We start from the raw sequence: 24,268 nt of genomic DNA, 5'->3' as shown, positions 1-24,268 counted from the left end.
ACCGTGACCTATTTGACCGGGTCTGGCAAATACAGTTTGGTAGCTTGTTACGCCTCTAAGTTCAGCTCGGTTGGACATTCAGGGTCAGGTCCTTCAAGGAATCCAATCTTCGGCCAGTGAATTGGTTGGAGTGGACCTTTCAGCATCTCCAGGGTATGATCCAGGGACCAGGGCTCGCATCGCCCCTCCGATGCATGAGTGCTTAACTGCAAAGCCAAGTTTCCATGGGCGGAGCTTGTTTCTTTCACAACCAAGCCATTATCGACCAACGACAAACACGTCATCCTCACTCGACTTTTCCTTCATCTCCAATGTTTAGTCCAACACATGCTTCTGTGAACCAATCTCGCCGCAATCCAGATCACGCTCGTTTCAAGTGGGACTAACAAGTGCCCGGCCTCTCGTCCCTGTTGATTTGTCTGTTGGCTCCTTCCACATGAGACAATAAATAAATGGCCCCCACCAACCTCCACAGTCGCGACTTCCCTTCTTCCATCCAGCCTGTAATCCATCTCCCTCCTTCTCAGCAACCAACCAACGTTATTTTATTTCTGCCTGGCCTTGGAGACAGCGCAGCCAACTTCTCTTCTTTTGCCAAAGCCCTCAATCTGCCAGATGCCTTGACCATCACCCTGAACCCTCCATTCCCCTTCCCGCTTCCCCTGGGACTGCCCGGCCAGCAATGGTCTCACGACGTCCAGATCGACACCTCCACCGGCCAGATTGACCCAGACAGTCCCTTGGAAACGGCGACAAAACTCATCGCAGAAGATGTCATCTCCAAGACTCTCATTGGAAAGTCTGGCTACCGCCCAGATCACATCCACCTCTTTGGATTCGGACAGGGTGGCTCTGTCGCTCTTGCTGTGGCCCTTCACCCAGCCCTGTCCAAGATAGCGCCTCTAGGTGGTGTCGTTTCCATTGGCGGCCCTGTCCCGATTTCGATCTCAGTTCCCTCTACAAAGAATAGGACTCCAATTCTCCTCCTGTCAGGGTCCAAGTCGATTCTTTCTTCCACTGGATCGAGTCCATTGAAGCGGTGTCAAGACTCCTTCCAGTTCCTCGAGTTCCACTCTTGGAAAAAATCCGATGATTCGATGCCAAAGAACAGAGATGAAGTCCTACCCATGATGCAATTCTGGGCACGCCGCTTGAAGAGCCGAAGAGGTGTCCCAGATGACGCTGTTGAGCTTAGTTGAAGAGAACTCATCTTCCGCTCAAAGCCACTACACACTGGAGTCAAGCTTGTAAGAGCCGTGTTCAATTTTGCATTAGATTTATAGTCATGCTGGACATGTTGAACATCATAAGAGCCAATTCCGTTTCTACAACATTATTCTCCCCCTATCGAAAACTCCGCTGGAACAGACTTTAGCAAGGCCACATCTACCACATGACATGACGTCTTCTTGGCTGGGATGACCCTACCAATTGATACACGTTGAGTCTGCTAGGTCCACCGCAATACTGGCCTTTGTTACCATCACACAACATGGAGCAATCTGCATCTCCACCAGGCGCCGGACTTCCACCGTTAGTAAGGCCTATATTGTTACAGAAACACTCCCGAGAATATTCCACACCCGCCCATGAATATCCCTTCGCAAAGCATGCCTCAGCACAGAATTCAACAGTCATACTCGAGCTTGCGGTCGAGTACGACCCAGATCCGCCAAGCGAGCGACCTGAAGATCCTTCTGTGAAGCACCCCTTGTACGCATACTGAGCATTTTGTGCCGAGATATTGACCAAAGCTGGGTTGCCGGGCTGAATGAAGCCTGTGTTCTGGAAGAGGCTCAGTGCTCCAGGTCCACCACAGATCTGTGTGTCGTTCCCTTTGCATTTCATGTTGCACCCACTTGAGGAAAGTTGGGAAGCAGATTCTCGAATACTGTTGCCCGCAAAGCATTCGCCAGCATATTCCAAGCCAAAGTACTTGTAATTGGCAGATTGCGCAGTCCGAGCGCAGAGCTCAAGTGTCATTTTGCTGTCGGTAGTGTAGCTTCCACTAAGGGTGCGACTACCCCCAGCGTCGGACCAACATCCTAAATAGCTAGCACCATCGATGGAGGGGCCAGTTGGGGTCGACGACGGTGAAGACACGGCAGACGAGGTTGATGATGGGGTGCTTGTGATGGTCCAGACACTGAGCCTGTTCGGTCCTCCACAGTATTCGGTGCGAGCTCCGGCGCAAACCATGGGACATTCGCTCTGGGGGGCGCTCGCCGACGAGATGGCACTACCGCAGAAACATTCTCTTCCATACTCTGTACCAAAGACAGAGAATCCTTTGGACTGGCAATATGCGCCACAGATCGAAGTCGACATGGAATCGTTGGCATATGACGCAGCCGATAGTGCTCGACCCCCTGAATTATCGACATAGCACCCTTTGTATTGAGCCACACTCCCAGACGAGATTGTCGCCGTTGTTGTACCTGCAACCGGTACTGGCCGAGTTTGCCCGTCGGTGTTGGTGACTGGGTTCAAATTTGGCTGAGTCGGACAGACTCCTTGAGGAGCCCGTGCCGGTCCTGACGTTACCTCGTTGCAGCCTGGAAGTTTCGACAAGACGCCTTTGACTTGTTCGTTGACGAGAGGGGCCTGCTCGGGGCAGTTGGTGCCAAAATAGTCGTCTTGAGAAGCCGCCAGTGGAGGGCATTCTGAAATGTTGCCCGACTCAACGTCATTGATACATGCCGCGATCGCGTCGGTCAAGACTTGGGTATCCCATGCATTGAGAAAGTCACCGTGGAAACCATAACCTGTTGTGTCACCGTTGGAGAATACAAACCTGCCCCCATCTGAGGTGTCGATCCGGTTGGGAAAGTAGTAAATCTCATAGAAGAGGTGGGGGAGTAGCTTCGGATGGGTGGGAGGGCAGACACCATTGTCGATCTGTGACATATATGCGACGTGCGATTGGTCAGCCTTGTAAAGATTCACCCCATCCCAGCAGCTGGGGAATTGGATCTGAGCACGAAGACCGTTGGGACAGTTGGTGTTGGCCATATACGGCGTCTCTGGCGTGGCTTGGGCATAGTTGATGCATGCAAAACTGACACGGTCGGCCACCGGCCTTGACCGGTATCTCCCAGTGCTATATGTCATGGTCTCATTGTCATATGATCGCCTGGAAGGGTCTCCAGACACCACTTGGAAACCTGGAGGAAAAGGGACAATGTTGCGGCGATCTTCGCCTCTTCCTAGGTAGTATACGACTGTGCCGTCATTAGGCACATTAATGAAGGACCCATCCCCTCGCTGGTAGTACAACAATGGTGTCCAGTACGCGCTCTTGTCTTTCTGGATCGAGCACGACGTGCATGAAGCGGCGGTCAACGATTGGAACGTCGATGTCGTGTTGATGTCTGATATAATCAGCCAAGTTGCAAAACCTGTTACTATCTGTGAGGCTTCACTCACTACTCGCTCCCGACAACAGATGTACGTGACCTGAGATGGCATTCGGGTTGATGATAGGATCTACACGACCAATCTGAGCGATGCCACAATTCATGCGCCAGAATGCGTCAACACCGGTGAACCAGCAACTGGCGAGAACGCCGACTGAGGTTGCAATATCGTATCTCATCTTGGTGAATGGTGCAGGTGATTGGTAGCGTCGAGGACAGTCTGGAACAGCCATCGTCAGGTATTATACAGGCACGACAGGGCAGAGGGCCGGCCCTTCCAACGGTGGATACTTCGGTTAGCTCCAAGGTTCGAAAGAGTGACAGCTGTCAGAAGTGGTGCTGGTAATCTCACATGGCGTTCCTGCATCCAATGCATATACGCACGGACCTCAGGTTCCTGACGTTCTGGCTCACATGGAATGCAAAAAGGAGTAAAAACGCGCAGAACGGGCGCGTAGTCAACAACGCACGGCTTGATAAGGCCACCCAAAACTTCCCTCTGCCATGGAAAACGGCCTTTGGCGGTCCATAATATGTACGCTAGGTGCTTCGGGAACTGCCCGATGTAACAAGCCAAAGGGCTTGGGCACGGAATCACTCCTTAGAGTCCCGCCTCCCTTTGGTATAGGGTACTCGGTGCCATCCACTGGTAAGATTGCCGCGAAAGTTGTAGTGCGGTTCGTACGACTCAGGTTGGACATTGTACCCTTCGTCAACGGCCTTGACGACAAACTGCCTGCCAGCCAAGCGTTTTGGGACCAACCATCGCCAACGTGTCCATGCCCAGGATTTGGACCCATGGGCTTCATCCGGTAGCAATTCAGCTTGATGCCAGGTTCGACCATCATCGGGGCTGATGTCGACCCGCACGATGCGTCGCCCACCTCCAGCAAAAGCATAGCCTTCCACTTCTACCGCATCTTCCTCCATGCCATAGACACGAAGGAGTTTCTGGTCTTCGGCGGACCGTGGCGACGCGTTACGAAGCGACGTAATTGCGCTCTGCACCGGCATCTCCTGGATGGCGGGTGCCGAAGACCAGTCGACATCTTGCCCACCCTGATTGGGTCCAAAACATTTGTAATCGCGTTGCTGCCATTGTGATTGAGACTCTTCATCCGACAACGTGATCCGCTTCAGCCATTTGACGCTCCGTGCCGCTACATGACCTGGTACCAAAGCTCGGAGAGGAAACCCATGATCGCGTGGTAGAGGTTCGCCGTTCATTTCGTACACGAGCAGAACATCTTCTCGTTTTCCAAGGGCCTTATCAATAGGGATCGACGCGCCGTACGCCTCGGCTCCTTGGAACTGAACGTGCTTGGTTTCGTTTTCATCGAAGGTATCAATGTCGAATCCTGCATCGGCAAGGACATCTCTAAGGCGGACTCCGGTCCAGACAGCATTGGAGATCGCTCCAATTTCCCAGGGCAGACCACTGGTGGATCGCGCCTCGTCGTTCATATGTTGACGTCGGTTTCCAGAGCATTGGAGTGTGCAAGTGACCTTTGTTGACCGAAACTGCGACATCGGACTTCAGTATTGTGCAGACAGGAGAGGGAAAGAAAGTCAAAGTTGGGGTACCTACCTTGGACTTGAGGTCCTTGATCGAGTACTCTACTTCCTCACCATCGGGTAGTTCAATCTGAACTTTATAGTCATCCTGACTCAGGGATGGGACCCAAAGGTGGTGTCGGATATAGAAATTGGAGTTCGGGGTGATGTAGGATTTTAGGTCCTCCGGCGCAGTTTCGGCGTTGAACGGTCGGTCGCTGTGAACAATGAGGTCTGGATGCCGGGCGGGATCGTTCTTGAAAGGATCCTCAATGTCATCAGAAGGAACCCTTCCGTCGACAAGATCACGGGGATCGAGGTCGCCAACATAGTATTGCTCGAGGATATCATAGACATCTTTCTTATTGTGGATGGTGAAAATTTCCCAATAAGGATCAATGACGCCGCCAACAGCACGAAGAATCACCTCACCACCAGGATGATTTGGGATCCAATCAGTGATATCGTAGACCTTGGTTGACTTGACGACCCAGCGGCGAGTTGCATTGGCGCCGTGCTTTCGTACCTCTGCCAGGCGAATGGTCTTTGCCGGAGGGGCTTCCGCGTGGACGGTTGAATGGCTGTGTGTCCAAACAGCAGACACGAAGCCAGCGATGAACACAGCCGAGAACAAAGGCTTAACAAACGAGATTGATTGAGCTCCCGACAATGGTGTTTGCAACGTCTGACGGTGGGAGTAGGCACGAAAAGACTTGGTTGATAGGGCTCCAAACTCAGCGCGCCGAGCAAATAACCTATGAAGGGAGGACTTCATGGCCGTTTCGCCACGTTGTGGTGGACCTTAATTAGTATGCCACTGCGGGATGTGGAATACTTCGAGTATGCAGCTATGCTGTGGCTATGAGGAGCGTTCCCAGCGGTGGCATGAGTAGATTCAATAAGGGACGTTGATTGTCTCCATGTCTGCACGTCTAGTGAAGTCGAATTTGGAGTCAGAACGCGTGGACCCCTCGCGTCTAATTGGCTCAAACTGACATCTCACGTCATAGCCCCACTTGTGCAAAGAGGAAGGAGGTGCCCATGTTATGTAGACTGATACGCCTTTCACTTCGTATACAAGGCTGAAAGGCTGAGATTATATCTATCTATTGAGAAACATGTCTAGATGCTTGTGGGAAGACCCCTTCCAGGGCGTCTGCAAGTAGTTCAAACAAGTCTCCCATTTCTCCCGAGTTCCTGGCCACGCCTCTTAGTCCTGCTGTCAGGAATGCAACATGCTTTTTGAAGTCAGCCCTTATTTTCACCAGTTCGTCCAGAATGCTGGTGTCTTCGTCCAGGATGAAGGTTGAATAGCCCTCCCCTCCGTCACTCGTTACCTCTTCATCTGAACTACTTTCCGACTCTACTGCACGTCTGCGTTTGTGGTATCGCTGACTGTGTGCCGAGAAGAACGATCCGGCTTCGAAGTCATCCGAGTTCCGTCCTTGGGTTAATGGAGAAGACACAACATCTGTGAAACGAATACACAGGTCCATCGTTGACACGAGGGCTTCCCGGAGAGGTTGTATTCGCTTGCTACACAAGCAACCATGCTCCAGAGCCGAAATATAACTGGCGTGCACCGCAATCATTTCATCGATCGTCCCAGAAAGTCGTGCTCGAGCCGACGATGTCAATGAGTCAATCACGCACCCAGTCAGGTGATTGTAGACAGTATTGATGAAGAAGGACAACTGAAAACATAATCCTTGGCCCAACTTCTGCACTGGTCCTGCTCCGAGTGAGACATTCTGGGTGCAGAAATATGCGCGTCGTTCAAGGCTGAATCTCACACGCCGGAGTTGACGGAGGAGCAAAGCAATCTTTTGATATGATGTAATCGATCGGGGAAGTATGACGTTTGCGATTGGCCAAAAGACTTCATAGGACACTGTCAAAGCACTCAAGATTTTGACCGAGCGTCGGCGGCTTTCCATCGTCCGTGAGGATGTATAAGCAGATCGAACCGTAATGAGCTCAGGATCGATGCTGTCAACACTGGAAAAGGTGTCGACAAGAGCATCGGCGCAAAGAAAACGATCATTCCAGACCTCAACACATCGATCAATTTGCTCGAAAACCCGGCATTCAAACTTTTGCCACACGGCGCCATTCCTACAAAGAAAGACATGCTCAAGCGCATCGAGGAGACGGCTGAAGCCGCATTCTTCTTCAAGCAACATTGTGAGCTTAGCCGTCGTATTAGCGAGCGCAGTTGCCAGATGCCTGTTGACTATCATGTCAAAAATCGCACAAAATGAAGTTGATGATTGTTGTTGCGCGAGATCATACGCCTCTTTGGCTGAAGTGGCCAGGGGCTCAATGGCCTCGAATGCTCCGGGACCAGCCTGCAGCTGAGCCAGAAAAGCCGCGGTCTTGCCAATTGTGAGAATGTTCTGTGCACCCTGCTTGAGAAAGGTCGGTACCCGGGTATCGTCGTCGGCAGTGATGTGAAACCAGTTATGCCACAGTGTCAAACGTTCCACGGGATGAGGATTCTCGGAGATAAATAATCGTATGCCATCTTCCCTGATACTCCCAGTGGAGATCCAGGTGTCCAATGGTCTTGCGTAGAGCTGAAACGCTGCGATAAAGATCGAGAGTGCAAGTCCGTGAGTTTTCTCGTCGTGACAACAGTAAGTAGAATCTATGAAAGCAAACAAGTTGTCAAGGGCAGTGACAGGGTCATTTGGTGGCAACAATGGGAGAACTTTCAGCATACTTCGCAACGGAAGACTTGTCGAGCGGGCCACTTGAAGAACCTGGAGGAGGCTTTCGATCCCCGCAGAAGGCAGTCGTTGAAGAACATGATCCTGCATCGTCGAAAAAGAAATTTCAATTGCAGAAAGGCTCTCTCGAATGCGGTCCTCGATCAACTGCATGACATTGCTTTCCTGACTGAGATGAAGCCAGCTCCGAATCGAATTGATTTCGGAACCCAGGGCTGCAACTTCACATAACAAACTTGAGGAGGCTGCTGCGTCGAGATGCTTGAGTCGATAGCGCGGATCTGGTTCAATGGCATTTGGAAGAATATTGAAGACTGACGTCTGGATTCCTTGTAGCATGAGCAAGACTTCTTGCATTGCTTGCGTTTCCGTGAGACAGACTTCGGGGCCCGGCAGTCTCCAGAACTGAATGTCATTCAGCTGAGAGACCGTGGAATGCAAAGATGGGCCTAAGTCGTCCAAGACGCGTGCAGAAAATTTCCCGCCCAACGCTTTGTTTCTCAAGGGACCGGGAGACACAGCAGCGCTACTCAAGGACCCTCCATCTGCCTCGTCCTCGTCCGAACTTAAGTCACTATAGTTAGGAATCTCCCAAATTGAATCTTGGCGATCGATCGGGTCATCAGCCTCGATTTCCTTCCATGTGAGCACTTCGGGGCCCTGTTGTGCAAGCCTGCCGGCGGCCACATCGCCAACGCGAGTACTCTTGGCTGGGTTATCAGACAAATGGAGAAGAAGGTCCAAGACGTCGGGAATCCAGCGATCATCGTGAGATCGCAACTCGACTCTGCAAGAGTAGAGTTTTGCTGCCAAGTCATCGAGGTTAAAGGCCTGGAACTTTTCTTCGAGCCCGGTAAGGCGTTCGTTGACCTCAAACTGGTTCGTGCGCGCGTAGTTGTGATTTCTGATGGTACGCAGGAAGTTTTCCTTTAGTTTACGGACTTGCAACGATGTTGATATTGAAGGGAGAAGTGCGACTGCGAGCTCCGCCATCCATGTGGTCAAGGGGGTCGTCGAAGCCATGCTAGCAGCTCGAATCCCTGACTGCAACTTCGCATTATCTATAACCAGGCTGGTCCTAGAGTTCAGTCTGAGGGCATCATCCAGAAGGAAATGATTCTTGAGAAAGCAACAATGGCTGGATAAGAGGGTTGAGTCAACGAGGAGAGAACGGGACCAGTTAGAGAGCGCGTCGTCAAGATTCGCGGATCTAAGTGACTTATGATCCCCAGTAGTATATTTGGGTGGAGCATATAGTCGCGCAATGGAAGCATCAATTCAATGCGAGAACCAACTTTACATCCTTCCACTATCTGGGCACACAAGACCAGGATATGCGACGATGAAGCGCCCTATACGCAGTTTGCGGGTCGGACAACTCGATCACCTCGTTGACACATTCTTCTTCTGTCCCTCCTGCACAACAGTGCGCCTAGCTCAACCTTCGCGACCCTGTGTTCCGAAATCGCTTCCCTCCAAACCCACTCGCAGATGCGCCTCAACACTCAGCTCAAGAACAGCTGTGAATGCTGTTAAGAACATACCTACACGCTATCAGGGTCTCTACAAGGCACTCGGCGACGTTCAAAAGAATGCTTCGGCCCAAGTCAACCTGAGTAGGTTACGGCTTGCTCTTCAGGGCCTAGAGTCGGAAACCCCCACAACTCGTGTAGCAGTTTTGGGGCTTGATACACAAGAAACTGCGCGGAGACTAGTCCGACTTCTTCTAGCCGATGCCTTGGTTGATGAAAGTCAATGGGAGAAAGAATTGACAAGCAATATACAAGAGCTTGGGCCAGACGTGGTCATTCGTTATGGCGATTCTCCCAGTCCTAACCTACAACCCTCGAAGTCGGCTGTGCCAGTCCTTTATATCCCCTCAAACGTGCTAGAGATCAACAATATCGAAATTCTTGTTTCATCCATCAATTCACTCCGAAACGGCGAGCTCTTGCATGGCTCTGAGACCATCACATCAGATGCATTCCTATCGCCGTCAGTAGGAACCCCCACGTCAGCATATGGACGCCAAACGACGATCGGCCAACCCGTACATAGCACGCTGCTTGTCGCTAATGGACTGGACGATCTCCTAGCCTGTGCAGAGCTCCTTGCTTCTACAAATTTTGTGGCGAGAGAAGATCGTGAATCAGTGAGGATCGTCGTCAATCTCCAGGACCTCAAAGAGGGTTCTCAAGCTAAAGTCCTCATTGTGGACGCGCTGCAGGCTGAAGAAGGCCTTTCGGCAATCCGCCGTTCTGTGCGTGAAGCAACCACGTACGAGCATAAATGGGTTAATTCAGGACTTCCAGCACTGTCTGACTGGTTAACCCAATCCTCAGCTCTGCATAGCAATAAGTCAATGCCACCTTCGATAAGGTCCTTAACATCTTCTATTCTTTCAAATGCGGCGCGAAATCTCGAGACTCAAGCAAAAGTTGATGCACAATCTGACACAGCAAAGCGTTTGAGCACCGCTGCGCAAACTAACTTGGAGGCTAGCATTGATGAATTCTCACGAAATGGCCATCAGGAATTACAATCGGGATTAGGCTCGGCATGGAGCTCTCGTAATTGGCGCAAGCTGGCGTGGTACAAGCTTTTCTGGAGAGTGGACGACGTTGGATTGATCATTGCTGACCTGGTCAGCAACGCGTGGCTACCCAAAACCGAAAGAGCCGTGTATGAGTTATCAGGTCGGCTGTCGCAAGTTGGAATAACTCCGGTTGAAGCTTCGCCGCCCATCACCAGCTCTGAAGTCCTCCACGAATCCGATGCAGTGGCGACTAGTCCAGCTACGCCGGGAACGATACTACAAGCCCAAGCAACTTTGGCCAGTGATGGTCCACTGGAGGCGGTGCTGGAAAACACCAGGGGGACCACCAGCGTTAGAATGATACCCATGAGACAACCATCGCCTCTATCCCTCTCCATCTCGCGGTCTCGTGCGCTGCAGATGGACGCGGCGATCGCGGACCTGACGTCGACCGCTCAGCAAATTGTGCTCAAGTTCCTTTCAATCAGTGGTCTGTCAGCAGGGCTGTCGACGCTTGCATATCTCAGCCTGACACCGGGAAGCGTCTATGAGGCGGGCACCATCTTTGCGCTTGGGACCGCGTACGCGCTCTGGCGAATGCAAGGCGATTGGTACAAGGCCACCAAGGCCCTGGAAGACCGCCTCCTCGATCAAGGACGCACGGTCATTCAGCACATTGTGGCAAGGATGAGAGAATTGGTCAAGAATGCGGCCACTGTCCAAGTGGACCAGGTTGAGCTCCAGACTCGCCTCGATGCCGAAGCCGCCGTGAAACGAGCAAGAGAAGAACTCGATCAGCTAGATTAAAGCCGCATTGGCTGTAGCTACTCGCGATGGCTGAGTCGTTGTATATCAATTGTGCGCTCGTACGAATAAAAGTCATCTTACAGCTCCAAAACTAGCAGCGTCTTCCATATACATCCGCGAGTACCTTCAGAGGTCTCATAATGTTCATCAATTGATGGGACGCTCCGGGCTGTCAATGGCCACTATATTATTGACCTACTGTGGTAGGTCTATCAGTTTGGGATTGACTTGAGCTTTTATTGGGACGTGTACCCTACTATTCTTCGAAATGCTTCCGTGGCAGTCGAGGAAGTGGAATATATCCTTGTGCACTTTCAATATCCACGGCTCCTTTGTAGACTGGAGTTGGCAGCTTCAGTTTCTCTACTCAGGAATCCTCCAGAAATCACTCCAAGTTGCTTTACGTGGTTTTGATCTTGATTGCAATTGCCACTTAGACCCAAGGCTCAACGGCAAACGTCTTGACTGGACATTTCCTAAGTTTCCAGATAGGCTTTTTTGACTCTGTCTATCCTTCTAGTTCCTTCAATCCCTCAACCATCGGTTGTAAGTCCTAGACAAAGACCCCATAAATCAACAAGATTCCTTTGGCCCATCTTAGACAAAGAAAAGCCACTTACCGCCCATCCCTGGTAAAGCTTGAGCCGATGCTGTTCTCCAAATGAGGTATCGATGATAGCACGCGCAGCAAACTCCGACCAGGCAGATTTCCCGTTGCTGAACCACCAAGTACACTTTCCAAGGATGAGAATGTCATCCCCAGCTTCATCACATGCGTAAACCTTGAATACTTCGTGCAGGCGCTGTGTAATCCCTTCCCATGAACCATCTCGCGAGTGTAGAATCTCTAGATTCCATGGCTTATGTCAATGACGAGATACGTTCTACATTGAGTGTTATAGCTCTGAGGCAAAGCAACCAGATCATACCTTTCTTGCCTCTAAACTGGCGCCTGTTCACAACGATCTTCCCATCGGATGTGAATATATCCTCGGCATATTGTCGACCGACGTCATCCGACTTCGTATCAGAAAGGCGGTAGAAGCGATTCAAGAGGTCCTTTGTTGGTTGAGGTATAGACGGCGTCGAGGGCCATTCCGCTGCATCAGTTGCCATATCTTGTTCTGTGTATAGCTTTCGATAGAGACTTGTAGCTTTCTTCGTGTCAGGAGCCTTGTGGCTGACCCTGAGGACTCCAATTTAGATTGATTTTAGAAATTTATTGCGTCTTCTCGGTAGAAAGGGCTGCGTCGTGATTCCTGATGGGTACGGACCTGTGTTACCTAATGGACCAAGGGGTTCCCTCTAGATGTATAGAGCAAGGTGTACCAGGGCCCCCGGCAAGACTTGCGGCGGCGGATCCACCACCCTATCGAAATCTTGGAAAAGGCCCGACCACCGGTCCGATCAAAGATTCGCCCTCCGGTTTGACGGCTTCGTTATGTGCGTGTGTCGTGCCAAACTCGGCGAAGCCATGGCCTACGAAGGTGAGCAGATGAGCAGCCTCGAATTGAGATCTAATGACAAGAAGTGCATCATTCCTGTCCAGCTTTCTTCTGCATCGCTGATTACAAATTCGGGTCTTTGAGCGACCGCGGCCTCGCCATACGCCCCACAGACATTGTTAATGACCGAAGGCTCTATAAAAGTCACACGATTGTGTATGATAGTATGGCATCCCACAGTCAAGTGCCGACCGTGTAATTGGTCTCTAGACAATTATCTCGAAATCACTCTTATTGGACGTCAGGGATCATGAAGTCAGCTTTTGTCTTCGCCAAACCCGATGGGGCCGTCGAAGTCCGGATACAAGATATCTCGAAACCAAGTCCACAAAGAAACCAAGTCCTGATCAGAGTCGCTGTGGCCGGGACCAATCCAAAGGACTGGAAAGTACCAATCAAGATTGCGACCGAGTCCGGCACCAATACAGGGGACGATGTGGCTGGTTACATCGAGGCTGTGGGCAGTGGAGTCACCGAGTTTAAGGTCGGCGATCGTGTCGCCGCATTTCATGAGCTGCGAAAGCCGTATGGTGCGTTTGCTGAGTATGCAATTGCTCCTGAAAACACAACGTTTCACCTTCCAGAGACCACATCTTTCGAGGAGGCAGCAACCATTCCTTTGGCTGCTATGACTGCCGCCGTCGGGTTGTTTTGCCGCCTAGGGCTTCCGGAGCCGTGGGTTGGTGATGTGTCACAGGCTCGTCGAGATGCACTTAAAGGAGGCGTGCTTATATATGGAGCGTCGTCAGCCGTTGGTGCTTTTGCGATCAAGCTACTTGATCGTGCAAACATTCATCCTATTATTTCCGTTGCCGGGAGAGCGGGGTCGTTCGTCGAAGGATTGATCGACAGGTCGAAAGGGGATGTTGTGATCGATTATCGCGCGGGACACGAGCAAGTGGTATCCGCAATCCAGAAGGCTATACCAAAAGGTCAAAGGCTTCGATATGCGTTTGACGCAGTGAGTGAGAATGGGAGTTATCAACAAATTGTTCAAACCTTGGACCCAACTGGACATATAGCACTTGTCCTTCTGGGGAAAGAGTACGATGAAATTCCGAAAACGATGCATCAGAGCGTTACAAACGTCGGGTCCGTACATGGTATTCCCGAAAATTTGACTGATTTCGGATATGCCTGGTTTAGGCTATTCAGCTTGGGTTTGAAGGAAGGATGGTTTAGTGGACATCCATACGAGGTTGTCCCTGGTGGACTCGAGGGTGTGCAGCAGGGGTTGGAGAGCTTGAGGCTTGGTAAAGCAAGTGCGCTTAAATATGTGTATCGGATCGATGGGGGAGAGAGAGCTGCGAACACGAGTTAGAAGCATATATTGTCGCGAACGCCTAGGAATGTGGAAGGGTTGATACTTACCAATAGGTTGAGACTTATGCATTTGTTAAAACCCAGACGAGACCGAAAATTGAGGACATAGATGATAACTAGTCTTGCGTAGATCAGCGACAAGAAGACGTTGCGTATCGTGCGCAAGCTACGACATAGAGCGGCTCATAACCCTAGCTCCGATATTTGCGCAAAGTTTGAGAACTCATAGCCCATTGGCGCCACAAATGTACAATGAACCATCACTAAGTCCAGTAGCCATGATCAATGCATTCACCTTAGCGATTATGGAATCTTGCGGACTACTGGTAGCAGGAAAATTTCCCATACAACGTATCTCTGCGTGCCGCTGACTCACTACAACTCCTAAGTCCAAGAGAATGCTGAGAGATCAAGTCCATGATCCCAGTCTCGACCTAGTGTGGTTGGAAACATGATCGACTCTGTCAAATTCATCCCTTCCTCGTCAACTGAGAAGAGATCGTCTCCCAAAGGAACCGGCAGGATCGGTAGGCTACCGAAGACGTCGTCTCTCGTGGTTTCCAAGCCTTGTTCAACCGATTCATGGCGATGGTGTGTGAGTGAGAGGTCTGAGTCTGCTGCCAAAGGCGTCGAACCTACATCAATCTCTGTGTAAAACGGCACGTGGGGTGTGTTGCCGCCAGAGTTCTGATTTTCAGGTGCTTGTACATGGGAATCTTGTGCCATCTCCTCTTCCTCAGAATCACCGCCGACATCCTGAAATGCCGAAGAAGATCGTCCAGAGTCAAAGAATGTACGAAATATAAGGGGATTGCTTTTGTTCTTTATGCAGCTAGGACATTCAGTGGTATCGCTGCAGAGGATCCCAGGCGAAGGGTCCGCCTCGAAGTCGGAGCTTGCAGGAGAACCACGCATGAGCTCTTTGACGGCGGCTTGTTGGACATCCGAAGAGCTCATCGCCTCGCCATGTAATAGAGTTTTGAGCTCTTCCCACTGAATCCCAACGGGTCAGTCTTCAATCTCGTTCGGTATAGGGTACACGCTTACCATGTCCTGCAACACTGGATAGTATATCTTCATCTCGGTAAGGAATATCAGGCATACAACGCCATTGGCATGCGCAACTGAGTTTTCCCTTTTGAAGTCTGCGTGCATCATATGCGCATGCACTGAACCTGCAACGAAGGCACAGTATCCGACAAAAGTTGGAACTTTGCCAAGGTCTGGAGATGTTGCCAGAAAATCCCTTGCTAAATCGGCAAAGGAATTTGCATAGCGAATAACGGAACTTCCGCATGTTTCGGAAAGGCTGGAGGACACATGCATAATGTCGTGGTTTCCAGAGAGCCTCGGTATCAATGAAGAGTATAAGTAGATAAGGCAAATGTAGTATATAGAATGTAATAGCATCGAATTCCTCTGGGACTTTTCCGAGTCAAGGCAGGAGGTCGACATGAGGATTCGGGATTTGAGGTGATGCGGAATCGTTTGGTACACATCATGAAGCTTGCACTCCCACTCAAATACGGACTGAATATATGACGGCGAAGTCCTCCTGTGAGGAGTGCGTACGAGTAGTCTTATCTCCCTCCTGTCCAGATCTCCTTAGTTCACAGACGTGGGCAGGCCTTAAAAATGACGTACCATATACCGAACAGCTTCAGAGTCAAAAAGGTGCTGTTCTGCATGCTCATATTTCCATGGCCCCAACTCATCCAATCGGTGGCACTAGGTGACAGATCTACAAGTTCAGGCCAAGTGGCTATTTCACTGTCCGAAGGCACGGGAGGAGCAGGGGCCAGATCGCTGATTTCCTGGTTATCATTGATCGCACCGTCCATGATACATGCCTTTATCCAAATCGCACAGCATATGCGATGCAAGTCTTCACTGACTTGAGGCTGTTCGAGCTGGGCTGTTTTCTTCTGGGCTTTGAAGATTTTTGATTTGTGCATAAGAACGCGGCACGATTCGCGCGAAATACCTGATATTGATCAGAATGTGAATCTTGACCCTGATGGGCCAGATTGCACATGGGCCCCTTGATTCGAGGGAAGATGGATACTCACTAGCGTGGATTGCAGACCGATCTAGTTCGCCCACAGCAAACCAGTAGATGGCGAGAATTTCGCATGCCCTGATCTTTGCGATGGAAGGCTTGTCCGCCCTGATGAGGACAGCCTGACTTGCTTGATCCGCCCAGGCCTTGCCCTGCTGACAGATACTTTCAGAATCTCCTAGGAGTACTGACCTCTGAAACAGAAAGCTTGCGCCTTTGCGAGCAAACCTATGCGCTTTCAGTTCACCACTACGGGTCGGAGGACACGGGAAGTTAACGTACAACGAACCAAAGGCACAGATGCTCAAGACGACGTAGTCGGGGACCTTGTGTGCCCGGTAATCTCTCGATAGAGTTGAATAATCAAAGAGTAAGGATGCAGTGAAGCAATGGCTAAAGTAGATCTCGATGAGATAGACTACCAATTCAGGTTCTGGATTTCGAGTCTTGATGGGATGTCTCAAAAGTGGACTGGCTAGTGTCGCAGGGCGGGTGTCGGGGGGCATCTCCTAAGACGAGATAAAGGTCAGGTCAGCAGCTATTGTAGGAAATATTCTCAGAATGTACGTAGCAGGCAATGTGCAAAATTGTTTTCGATTTGCTCACCTGAAATGACGGGTTCAAATATCGCGGTTCGACATTTCGTGGGCGCGCTCGACGTTGAGCAATGTGCTTACGGTCAGGAGGCTCTGGATACAAACAGACAGTTTGTCGCTGTGTACAACGGACGCAGGAGGGGCGTTCTCTGGAACATCTTATCTTCGGGCCACAAATTCAGTTGCACTCTGATACGCGTTGGCTTGGGATAGCGAACCTTTTGAGTCCGACATCGTACGCAAGCAGTTTCTGAAATATAGCTGCTTTTTTTGGAGGATTGGTCTTGGGATGCGCGCATCTTGCCAAGAAGCGTGTAAAGAAATGTTCTACGATCTGTGCATACAGAAAGGAAAGAAGGACAACGATGGATGCAGAACAGCGTCGACGTTGTCCAGGTGTAAGATGATGTCTGTAGAATCTGGAGATGGAATCTGGGGACTGGGGGCCCGAGGAAGTGAAACCCCCCCCGCACTTATGAATGGCATTCCAGCCGACGACGAGTTAACTGAGCACGCTCTTCCAGCCCGTTGCCACCCGCCGAACCCTCGTTTCCTCCCTAAGATCAATATACAGGTCGAGACGTTGGCATTTCAATAAACAGTGTCATCTTATCGTTCTTACTCGAGAAGGCAGTAATTAAGACCCTGAGCTCGCGCCATTATTTCAAAGGTAAACGATGTCCTTGAGGATGGGAAGTTTTTCCACCGGTGTGTCTGGACCCTGTGGCACCGTAGCATCAACCCAGTTCGCTCGGATTTGGATCGGCTTGGGTCTCACGTTCTGTCAACCACTTCACCCGCACCTCTCTAGCTAAGGATGACTCTCTAGGTTCTGTTTTCAAGGCACTTTTAGTTTTGTTTTTTGGTTGCCTTGCTGGAGAAATAACAGAATTGATTGAATCAAGCTATCTTTGAATTGCTCACGGAGACTACACTTTGCCTATTTAGTATTGAATAGGGTCTGATGTAAACCCTTCTAGTGTTGATCCCCCACAAAAGAAACACAGTTGACATGCATAGGGAAGGCATCCCTCCTTGTGGCGTTGACAAGGATAGAATAATCTGATAACATGGTCGAACTTGGGTGCACTTGAGTTGCATTCAATGACCCTCGTCATTTGTCAGCAGGAGAAAGAGAATCAAAAATAGTACTTCGGAGAGATCGCCGCGTTACCAGGTCAAAAAAACCAGAGACCCAAGTAAAGGCTCCAGTCATCGGTCCAGCAACACGTCCGTCTACTGAGCGTCAACTCCTCGAGCTTGACGAAGGCCGAGGGGCTCCACAACTCAACGGGCCGTGTCATGTGACTCGATTCCAGCAGTTGACATATACTGTCATCAGGCCTTGGATTCGGTACGGAGCCAGACTACCAAGAGCGACAGCGTGAGAAGAATTCAGAATGCCTGACAAGTCAAAGTTCCGCATAGTGGTGCCTGACGGCGAACTGCTGACATACCTATTGCCGCCAGAAGACCATGGCGACGGTGATCAAAGGTTATGGATCGACGCCGAGGACACAAGCCGTTACATTACTCGACTGGGTACACTCCAATGGGTAAAGTCATTATCAGTGGCGTTTCAGAGAATGGGCGTCAGGGTGGGTGATGTGGTATTGATGTTCAGCCCAAATCACATCTATGTCCCGCCAGCGTACATTGGAACCGTTGCACATGGAGCTGTATTCACGGCTGCCAGTCCAGCCTCTACAACTCGCGGTACGTTGAAAGAAAGCTCATCGTACCACTCAACTGATGGTTCTTCCAGAAGTCACTATGCAGCTTCAACAAACAAAGGCTAAGGCAATCTTGGTTCACCCAAGTCTGGCTAAAACTGCTATTTCGGCAGCCAATGCCGCCGGATTGCCTCTGGATCGGCTGCACCTATTCTCAGATCGTCCATCAAAGCCTGTCGCCGGTCTTGAGGATCTGTGGTCTATTTTGGGATGCCCTTCGGAGATAGAAAATTGGAGAGCGCCGGAGGTTAACAGGGATCAACGCCAAAGACAAGTTTGCGTGATAAATTTTTCATCCGGGTAAGCTCGCACCCTCTATGATGCTTGATTGGTACTGGCTGAGCGACAAATCTTTCAGAACGACAGGGATGCCCAAGGGCGTTTGCATTTCACAAGCCAACCTCATTGCAAACTCGGAACAGAGTATTTATGTACGAAGCCTCGAGAAAAACGTTGATGCTCCTGATCAATTATCCGATAGATGGCTTGGATTTCTCCCTCTATACCATGCGTTTGGCCAAGTCTTTTCCATCGTGCTCTCCTGTAGGCTGGGAATCCCCGTCTATGTTATGAAGAAGTTTCGTTATGAGAGTTTTCTCCAGCACATACAAAACCACTCTATCACCGGTTTTACCACAGCACCTCCAGTTCTCGTCATGTTGAATAAGCGCCCAGAAACGGCATCTTACGATCTGAGTAGCTTGAAGGAGATTGTTTGTGGAGCCGCGCCGCTGTCGAAGGAGCTTCAAACCAGTCTTTCTCGGAGACTCAATGTCCGTATCAGGCAAACATATGGTGGCACGGAATTGACCTGTTCATCGACAGGGGTACCGGGTGGCATGGATGATATAACCGGCAGTGTGGGCGTGCTGTACCCGAATATGGAGTGTAAGCTTCTGGACAAGGCTGGCCATGAAGTAGGGACTGGAATACCTGGGGAGGCTTACATGAAAGGACCCAACGTATGCCTTGGATACTGGCAAAATGAACAAGCCACTCGTGATGCCATCGACCGGGACGGCTTTTACCGAACTGGGGATATTCTCGTGAAGGACGAAAGAGGGATGTATTATGTCCTGGACAGGATCAAAGAGATGATCAAAGTCAATGGGCTCCAGGTGGTTCCAGCCGAACTTGAAGCGGTCCTTTTGCAAAATCATGATGTTGCCGACGCTGCTGTGGTTGGCGTTCCCTGGTAAGATTTTACAAAGTTCTCCAAAGGTACCATGACAACTAACCTTGCTGAGCAGGAGTCAAGAGGAGCGTCCGCGTGCCTATGTGGTCTTGAAACCGCACGCAAAGGGTAAGATCTCAAGCGTCAACTTGAGAGATTGGGTTGCGAAGCGTGTAGCAAAGCACAAACGACTTGAGGGTGGCATAATTTTCGTCGATGCTATACCCAAAAGTCCGACCGGAAAGATTCAAAGAAACCTCGTTCGAAACTGGTCTCGATTATGACTCTCCGGTGGCCTCAAGAGTCGCTTTTAGATTGCTGTTTAAGAGTAGGATCGCTACAGCTCATGGCTGACACATTTCATTGCATCCACGTTTTTGCCGACTAGAAATCTGACCAAAAACGAATCCGAACAAGCTGAAATAAGATAACTATCTCTTCACATATTTTATCAATTCGACTTTGATGTGAATATGTCCCTGGACTGGGGCAATTTAAAAGTAGACGTGCATCTCAGAACCAAGCTATGTCCCATGCAGTCTGAATCGGCTTCCCTGATATTGGGAAAGAGTGCGAAAATGCTATACCTAGCCTGCTCAACTATATCGTTCCAGACGCCTATGACGATCGTCCTCCGAGCCGCCACATTCTAGGGTGATTAACGTTATGTTCTAGTCACCAACACTGAGCAGGGCGGATTAGAGAAGTGAGAGGACCGAAGCCCGCCTGCGTGCCGTCTCTAGCTCGGAACCATCCTTCGATAGTCAGGCGGTCCCCATCCTCCAGCCATGACATCGGTTTGCCCCCTACCTCTGGAAGAGTGTTTCCCAGAGCAAAGACTTCTGTCAAACACCCATTCGTCGCTGGGCCGCGATATTGAGCTCTCGAGTCGTGCTGCTGATAAATCTGTTAATGATTTACACTCAAGTAAGACTTATTTTTTACGAACAGGAGAAGAAATTGTCCCTGTTGAGATCAGGTCGCCGGTTTTCAGACCGCAACCGTTGAGTGAATGATATGCCAGCATCTGGGTCAGACTCCAGTACTCATCCTTATGGTTGGATCTGGTGATCTCTACACCGAGCCCACCATTGCCTAGCGACCAATCAGCCAAAAGATCACTGAATAAATATGAAAACCTACGCGAAACTGTAGCGGGAAGATCCACATCAAACATCCCTGTGTTCTTATCGTCACAGCGCAACATGGGGTGAATTTCGGTCAAGTTGGATGGTGGTGGGGGCGCCACACAAGCCTGTAAGGCGTCCAAGGTTACCACCCACGGCGAGATGCTCGTCGAGAACGATTTTGAGTGGAAAACGCCTAAAGGGGCCATCTCAAATTTCTGGTGATCACGAGCCGACCAGTCATTGTGAAGTACAAGCCCAAAAATATGATCAGATGCCTCTTGAGCTGTGATCGTCTCACCTTTCTCCACTGGCTTCCCGACAAACATACCGATGCCTATCTCAAAATCAAGTTGACGTGAGGGCTGGAGAATGACTTTGCCCGTGATAGGGTCAGGGAACAAACCGCTGGGTCGTATAATGTCATTGCCTGATACTTCAACCCCACCCGTTCGCCCGTTGTAAGCCATGGGGTAGTGAAACCATGACTGTGGCATTGGGAAGCCAAATGGTCCTAGAGTCTTCCATTACATTAGGCATTTCTCCCGTTGTAAATGTTGTTCTTGAAGCTCACATTGTTTGCATGGATGAGGGAGCCAAACGAGTCAGAATAGTCTGTTATGGCCATCGGAACATGCATTGTCACGTGATCTTTGAGGATGAATGCCTTGTTGTTAAGCTCGGCATTTTGGAAGAGCATCGATTCACTCTGACTGAGCAGATCGATTATTAATAGTCTCACCCTTGCTCGGTCTGCTGCCGGGAGCGCGGCAAAGCTGTTAAGATTTGGCTTTCGTCCACCAGTTTAGCGTGCACATTGAATAACAGCGGGAAACAGACTGGCTTACTCCTGAGAAGACATTCACTGAAGATCTCGAGATGCCAACGGCCTCGAAGCCTCCATATTGTGCCAAAGTATGAAGATCAAGAACAAAGTCCCCGATAGCGCTACCTGCTCTAAGCGTGCTCTACCTCTTTATTAGTTCCTTGATACGCACAAAGGAGACTAACCATCTCACCTCCTGATCTTGGGTGTCCTCTAAACTGAAGATTCCAAAAGGTATATTTTGAAGGGTGAATGGACATCTTTCGGGAACAGTGATAGGATAGCGGACGCCCATCGTGAATTGGTCTTAAGACTGTGTAGTGGACAATAGAAGGCATCCCTTGCAAACATCGATGTATTTACTGCTCGGCGGGCTTTATTGCGCTGACGATGGATCTCGGACGTGCCCAGTTTCAGCGGCCCGATGGAGTCGGGCGTCGGGCCGTTGGAAATTGATGTTCGTGGTGAGCATAGTCTTCACTATAACTACAAAGCCTCGTATGCCTTCATCTATACGTGTGGTTCACACCTTGTTCTACTTCCCAGACTTGATCAAACTAGCAGCATGTCTTACAAGCAGAACTCACCACTGCCCGACCCAACCTCAGAGAGTGGTTTTGTCAAAGTGACGGCATTTTCGACCTGTCAATTCCAATGTCCAGCTTCTTTTGCTATAGAAGGTCTCCCAGGTACCCTGTTTTCAGACTCGTATAGATTTCTGATTCAACACGAAGCAACCAAGACAACCCTATGGTTCGACTTTGGTGTATCATCAGTACGTGCTTCTTGCATTCGATAAGGTACTACTGCTAATGAATGATCGTGATAGGAGCCCTCGATTTATCCTCCTCATATCCAGAGTGCGCAACAAAAAATCTACAACCTCATTCCTGGGAAAAACACGCCTGCCGATGATGCAAAGTCTGTTGGTGTTGACCCTACGGATGTCAAGTACATTGTTGCCAGGTATGTAAAGTTTCTCCTCCGGGATGTCGATGACCACTGACGGCAAGTGCCACCACAGCCACGCCCACTGGGACCATATATTTCCTGGCGGGAAATACCATCCCAATGCGACTATACTGTGTGGGCGGGGCACGCTGGACTGGGCCTCGTCAATGTGGCCTCAAGTGAAAGATAGTACGTTCGACGCCCACGTCTGGGATCCAAAACTGCGGGACCTACCGGTGGAAGAGCTTAAGTCGCCTCAAGAAGCGCCTGAAGAATATCAGCAAGTTGGACCTTTTAAAAACTGCCGTGATTTCTTTGGAGACGGCAGCTTTTGGATAGTGGATGCTCCAGGGCACTGCCCCGGAAATCTCGCAGGCCTGGCAAGAGTAAAGGATAAGACCGGGAAGACTAAATGGGTCTTTTTCGGCGGAGATTGTTTTCATTGTCACCACTTTGTCCACCACCCGGAAGCTCCGTTTGGCAAAGGGGTGAAGGTCACCCCAAACGATACCTTTCACGATGACCACGAAAAGGCCAGAGAAATCATCCGCCAGGTGGCCGATCTGAAAAAGGGTGAAGGCGAAGATGCCCTCATCTGGATCGCGCATGTGGACACTCTGGAAGGTGTTTGGACCATGCAGTAGACATAAAATAGTGAGATGGTTGTAAAATGGTTATGAAGTCTGATCTTCACGCCAATGGAGCTCCGAAAAGCCCCCTCACCCCTTCATGAGTGGATTTATATCAATCTTTGAGGAATGTAAATGACATTTAAGATCATTTTGGGCGTGATATTATCCCTTTGTAGTGGGTGGCATAGAGATGGCTTCTTGAAGACGTCGATGCGTATCCCAGACACTCCAGCGTAACCAGCGGTGGTAATTTAAACGTTGGCGGTTGAGTACTGCCCGATGTCATATTCTGACGATGTTCGTCCGCAGAGTCCGGCACCTGGCCGATAGATAACTCTGTCCACTTAGTATGCCGTCTCATTTGTTGACTCAGTCCTACCATCGCTGATATGAGCCGAGTATTCGTCCGTGATTCGAGCAAAGCAAGTCACGACTGGTTGGAAACGAACGAGTTGTTGTAACTAAAGCTATTTACCAAGTCAAGGATGCCGTCCAACGGGCGAGAATCTGACCTTCATAAAAGAACAGATGGGCAATCAGTTCAAATTCAGTCTCCGCATCTCGACTTATGCTTGATTCAAGGTAACCGTCTGCGGTTGAGTCCAATCCCAGTAGATTTACCTAGGTACTATTTATTCTCGGGGCGCTTCTCTGCGTAGGTAACATCCTCCTCTGTGTGCTTACCGATCGCTTCCTTCCGCGAGTGAACAGCAGTGTGGTTTGTGAAATAGGGAGACGGGTCCACGACGAAGAACGAAATCAAGCAAGCGATCACCCCGAAGGGGATAGAAGCGAGCCAGACATAAGAGAAGGCGTCACTATATCCCCAGCGAAGACCCTCTGCTCCCAGTTGAACCACATCTGATGGGAACTCGGCTAGTTGTGCCGGGTTCCTGGATCCTAATGCTTGGATCAGCGCCGGTACCTGCGTAGTATCAAAATCCAGTGAACTGATCGCGTCAGTGACCCTGTTTGGGACGTCGACTGCCACTCTGTTTCTAAGAATCGTGTTGAAGATCGTAGACCCCACCGCGCCACCCAGGAACCTGAAAGATCCAACCAGGCCATAAGCCAAGCCCAAATCGCGTTGTGCGACGTGCAAACCTGCGGTCAGGTAGCAAATAAGCGTGAGCCAGCCAAAAGGGGTGCCCGCAATTAGTTGGAATACCAAGCCCATAGGAATTCGATCCGGAGTAATCAAAGCAAGAAGGCCACAAAATATGGTTTGGACTGCGTTGCCCACGAATAGCTGTAGAGGAATTCGCTTCATCTTATGAACATAAGCGCCCAGAATTACGCC

The 24,268-nt window shown here is 50.2% G+C and overlaps 9 protein-coding genes across 9 annotated transcripts; 4 read left to right on the top strand and 5 right to left on the bottom strand.

Moving 5' to 3' along the window:
• Positions 1–452: 452 nt before the first annotated feature.
• Positions 453–5,323, top strand: PV10_03915 (uncharacterized protein; the record flags this gene model as incomplete). The annotated part of the gene is made up of 1 exon (XM_016368428.1): positions 453–5,323. The coding sequence occupies one exon, from the start codon at positions 453–455 to the stop codon at positions 1,197–1,199; it is 747 nt and encodes a 248-aa protein (XP_016224216.1). The 3' UTR covers positions 1,200–5,323.
• On the bottom strand, positions 1,387–3,468 carry PV10_03916 (uncharacterized protein; the record flags this gene model as incomplete). Its single annotated transcript, XM_016368429.1, has 1 exon — positions 1,387–3,468. The coding sequence occupies one exon, from the start codon at positions 3,466–3,468 to the stop codon at positions 1,387–1,389; it is 2,082 nt and encodes a 693-aa protein (XP_016224217.1).
• On the bottom strand, positions 4,011–5,745 carry PV10_03914 (uncharacterized protein; the record flags this gene model as incomplete). Its single annotated transcript, XM_016368427.1, has 2 exons — positions 4,011–4,937; positions 5,005–5,745. 2 exons carry the CDS (start codon positions 5,743–5,745, stop codon positions 4,011–4,013), a joined length of 1,668 nt encoding a protein of 555 aa, XP_016224215.1.
• Positions 5,746–6,050: 305 nt separating this feature from the next.
• Positions 6,051–8,838, bottom strand: PV10_03913 (uncharacterized protein). Its single transcript, XM_016368426.1, has one exon. The coding sequence runs from the start codon at positions 8,720–8,722 to the stop codon at positions 6,077–6,079; it is 2,646 nt and encodes an 881-aa protein (XP_016224214.1). The 5' UTR covers positions 8,723–8,838; the 3' UTR covers positions 6,051–6,076.
• A 188-nt stretch (positions 8,839–9,026) lies between these two features.
• PV10_03912 (uncharacterized protein) lies at positions 9,027–11,312 on the top strand. The gene has a single exon (XM_016368425.1). It carries the CDS (start codon positions 9,042–9,044, stop codon positions 11,040–11,042), a length of 2,001 nt encoding a protein of 666 aa, XP_016224213.1. The 5' UTR covers positions 9,027–9,041; the 3' UTR covers positions 11,043–11,312.
• A 2,942-nt stretch (positions 11,313–14,254) lies between these two features.
• PV10_03911 (uncharacterized protein) lies at positions 14,255–16,435 on the bottom strand (the record flags this gene model as incomplete). Its single annotated transcript, XM_016368424.1, has 5 exons — positions 14,255–14,863; positions 14,918–15,179; positions 15,515–15,854; positions 15,940–16,157; positions 16,212–16,435. The coding sequence occupies 5 exons, from the start codon at positions 16,433–16,435 to the stop codon at positions 14,255–14,257; spliced, it is 1,653 nt and encodes a 550-aa protein (XP_016224212.1).
• A 1,490-nt stretch (positions 16,436–17,925) lies between these two features.
• PV10_03910 (uncharacterized protein) lies at positions 17,926–19,787 on the top strand (the record flags this gene model as incomplete). The annotated part of the gene is made up of 4 exons (XM_016368423.1): positions 17,926–18,241; positions 18,291–18,558; positions 18,617–19,453; positions 19,509–19,787. The coding sequence occupies 4 exons, from the start codon at positions 17,926–17,928 to the stop codon at positions 19,714–19,716; spliced, it is 1,629 nt and encodes a 542-aa protein (XP_016224211.1). The 3' UTR covers positions 19,717–19,787.
• Positions 19,788–20,107: 320 nt separating this feature from the next.
• PV10_03909 (fumarylacetoacetase) lies at positions 20,108–21,680 on the bottom strand (the record flags this gene model as incomplete). The annotated part of the gene is made up of 6 exons (XM_016368422.1): positions 20,108–20,329; positions 20,382–20,527; positions 20,576–21,080; positions 21,134–21,349; positions 21,408–21,527; positions 21,579–21,680. The coding sequence occupies 6 exons, from the start codon at positions 21,678–21,680 to the stop codon at positions 20,108–20,110; spliced, it is 1,311 nt and encodes a 436-aa protein (XP_016224210.1).
• A 270-nt stretch (positions 21,681–21,950) lies between these two features.
• On the top strand, positions 21,951–22,980 carry PV10_03908 (uncharacterized protein; the record flags this gene model as incomplete). The annotated part of the gene is made up of 3 exons (XM_016368421.1): positions 21,951–22,160; positions 22,215–22,351; positions 22,410–22,980. 3 exons carry the CDS (start codon positions 21,951–21,953, stop codon positions 22,978–22,980), a joined length of 918 nt encoding a protein of 305 aa, XP_016224209.1.
• Between the last annotated feature and the right edge of the window lie 1,288 nt (positions 22,981–24,268).

Source organism: Exophiala mesophila (assembly GCF_000836275.1).
Source record: "Exophiala mesophila strain CBS 40295 unplaced genomic scaffold supercont1.3, whole genome shotgun sequence".
NCBI lineage: Eukaryota > Fungi > Ascomycota > Eurotiomycetes > Chaetothyriales > Herpotrichiellaceae > Exophiala > Exophiala mesophila.
The sequence above is the reverse complement of the archived record's forward strand: the minus strand, read 5'-3'. Positions and strand labels throughout refer to the sequence as shown.

Coding starts and splice junctions, on each gene's coding strand:
- PV10_03913 (XM_016368426.1), bottom strand. CDS start 8,722: ATGGCTTCGACGACCCCCTTGACCACATGGATGGCGGAGCTCGCAGTC.
- PV10_03912 (XM_016368425.1), top strand. CDS start 9,042: ATGAAGCGCCCTATACGCAGTTTGCGGGTCGGACAACTCGATCACCTC.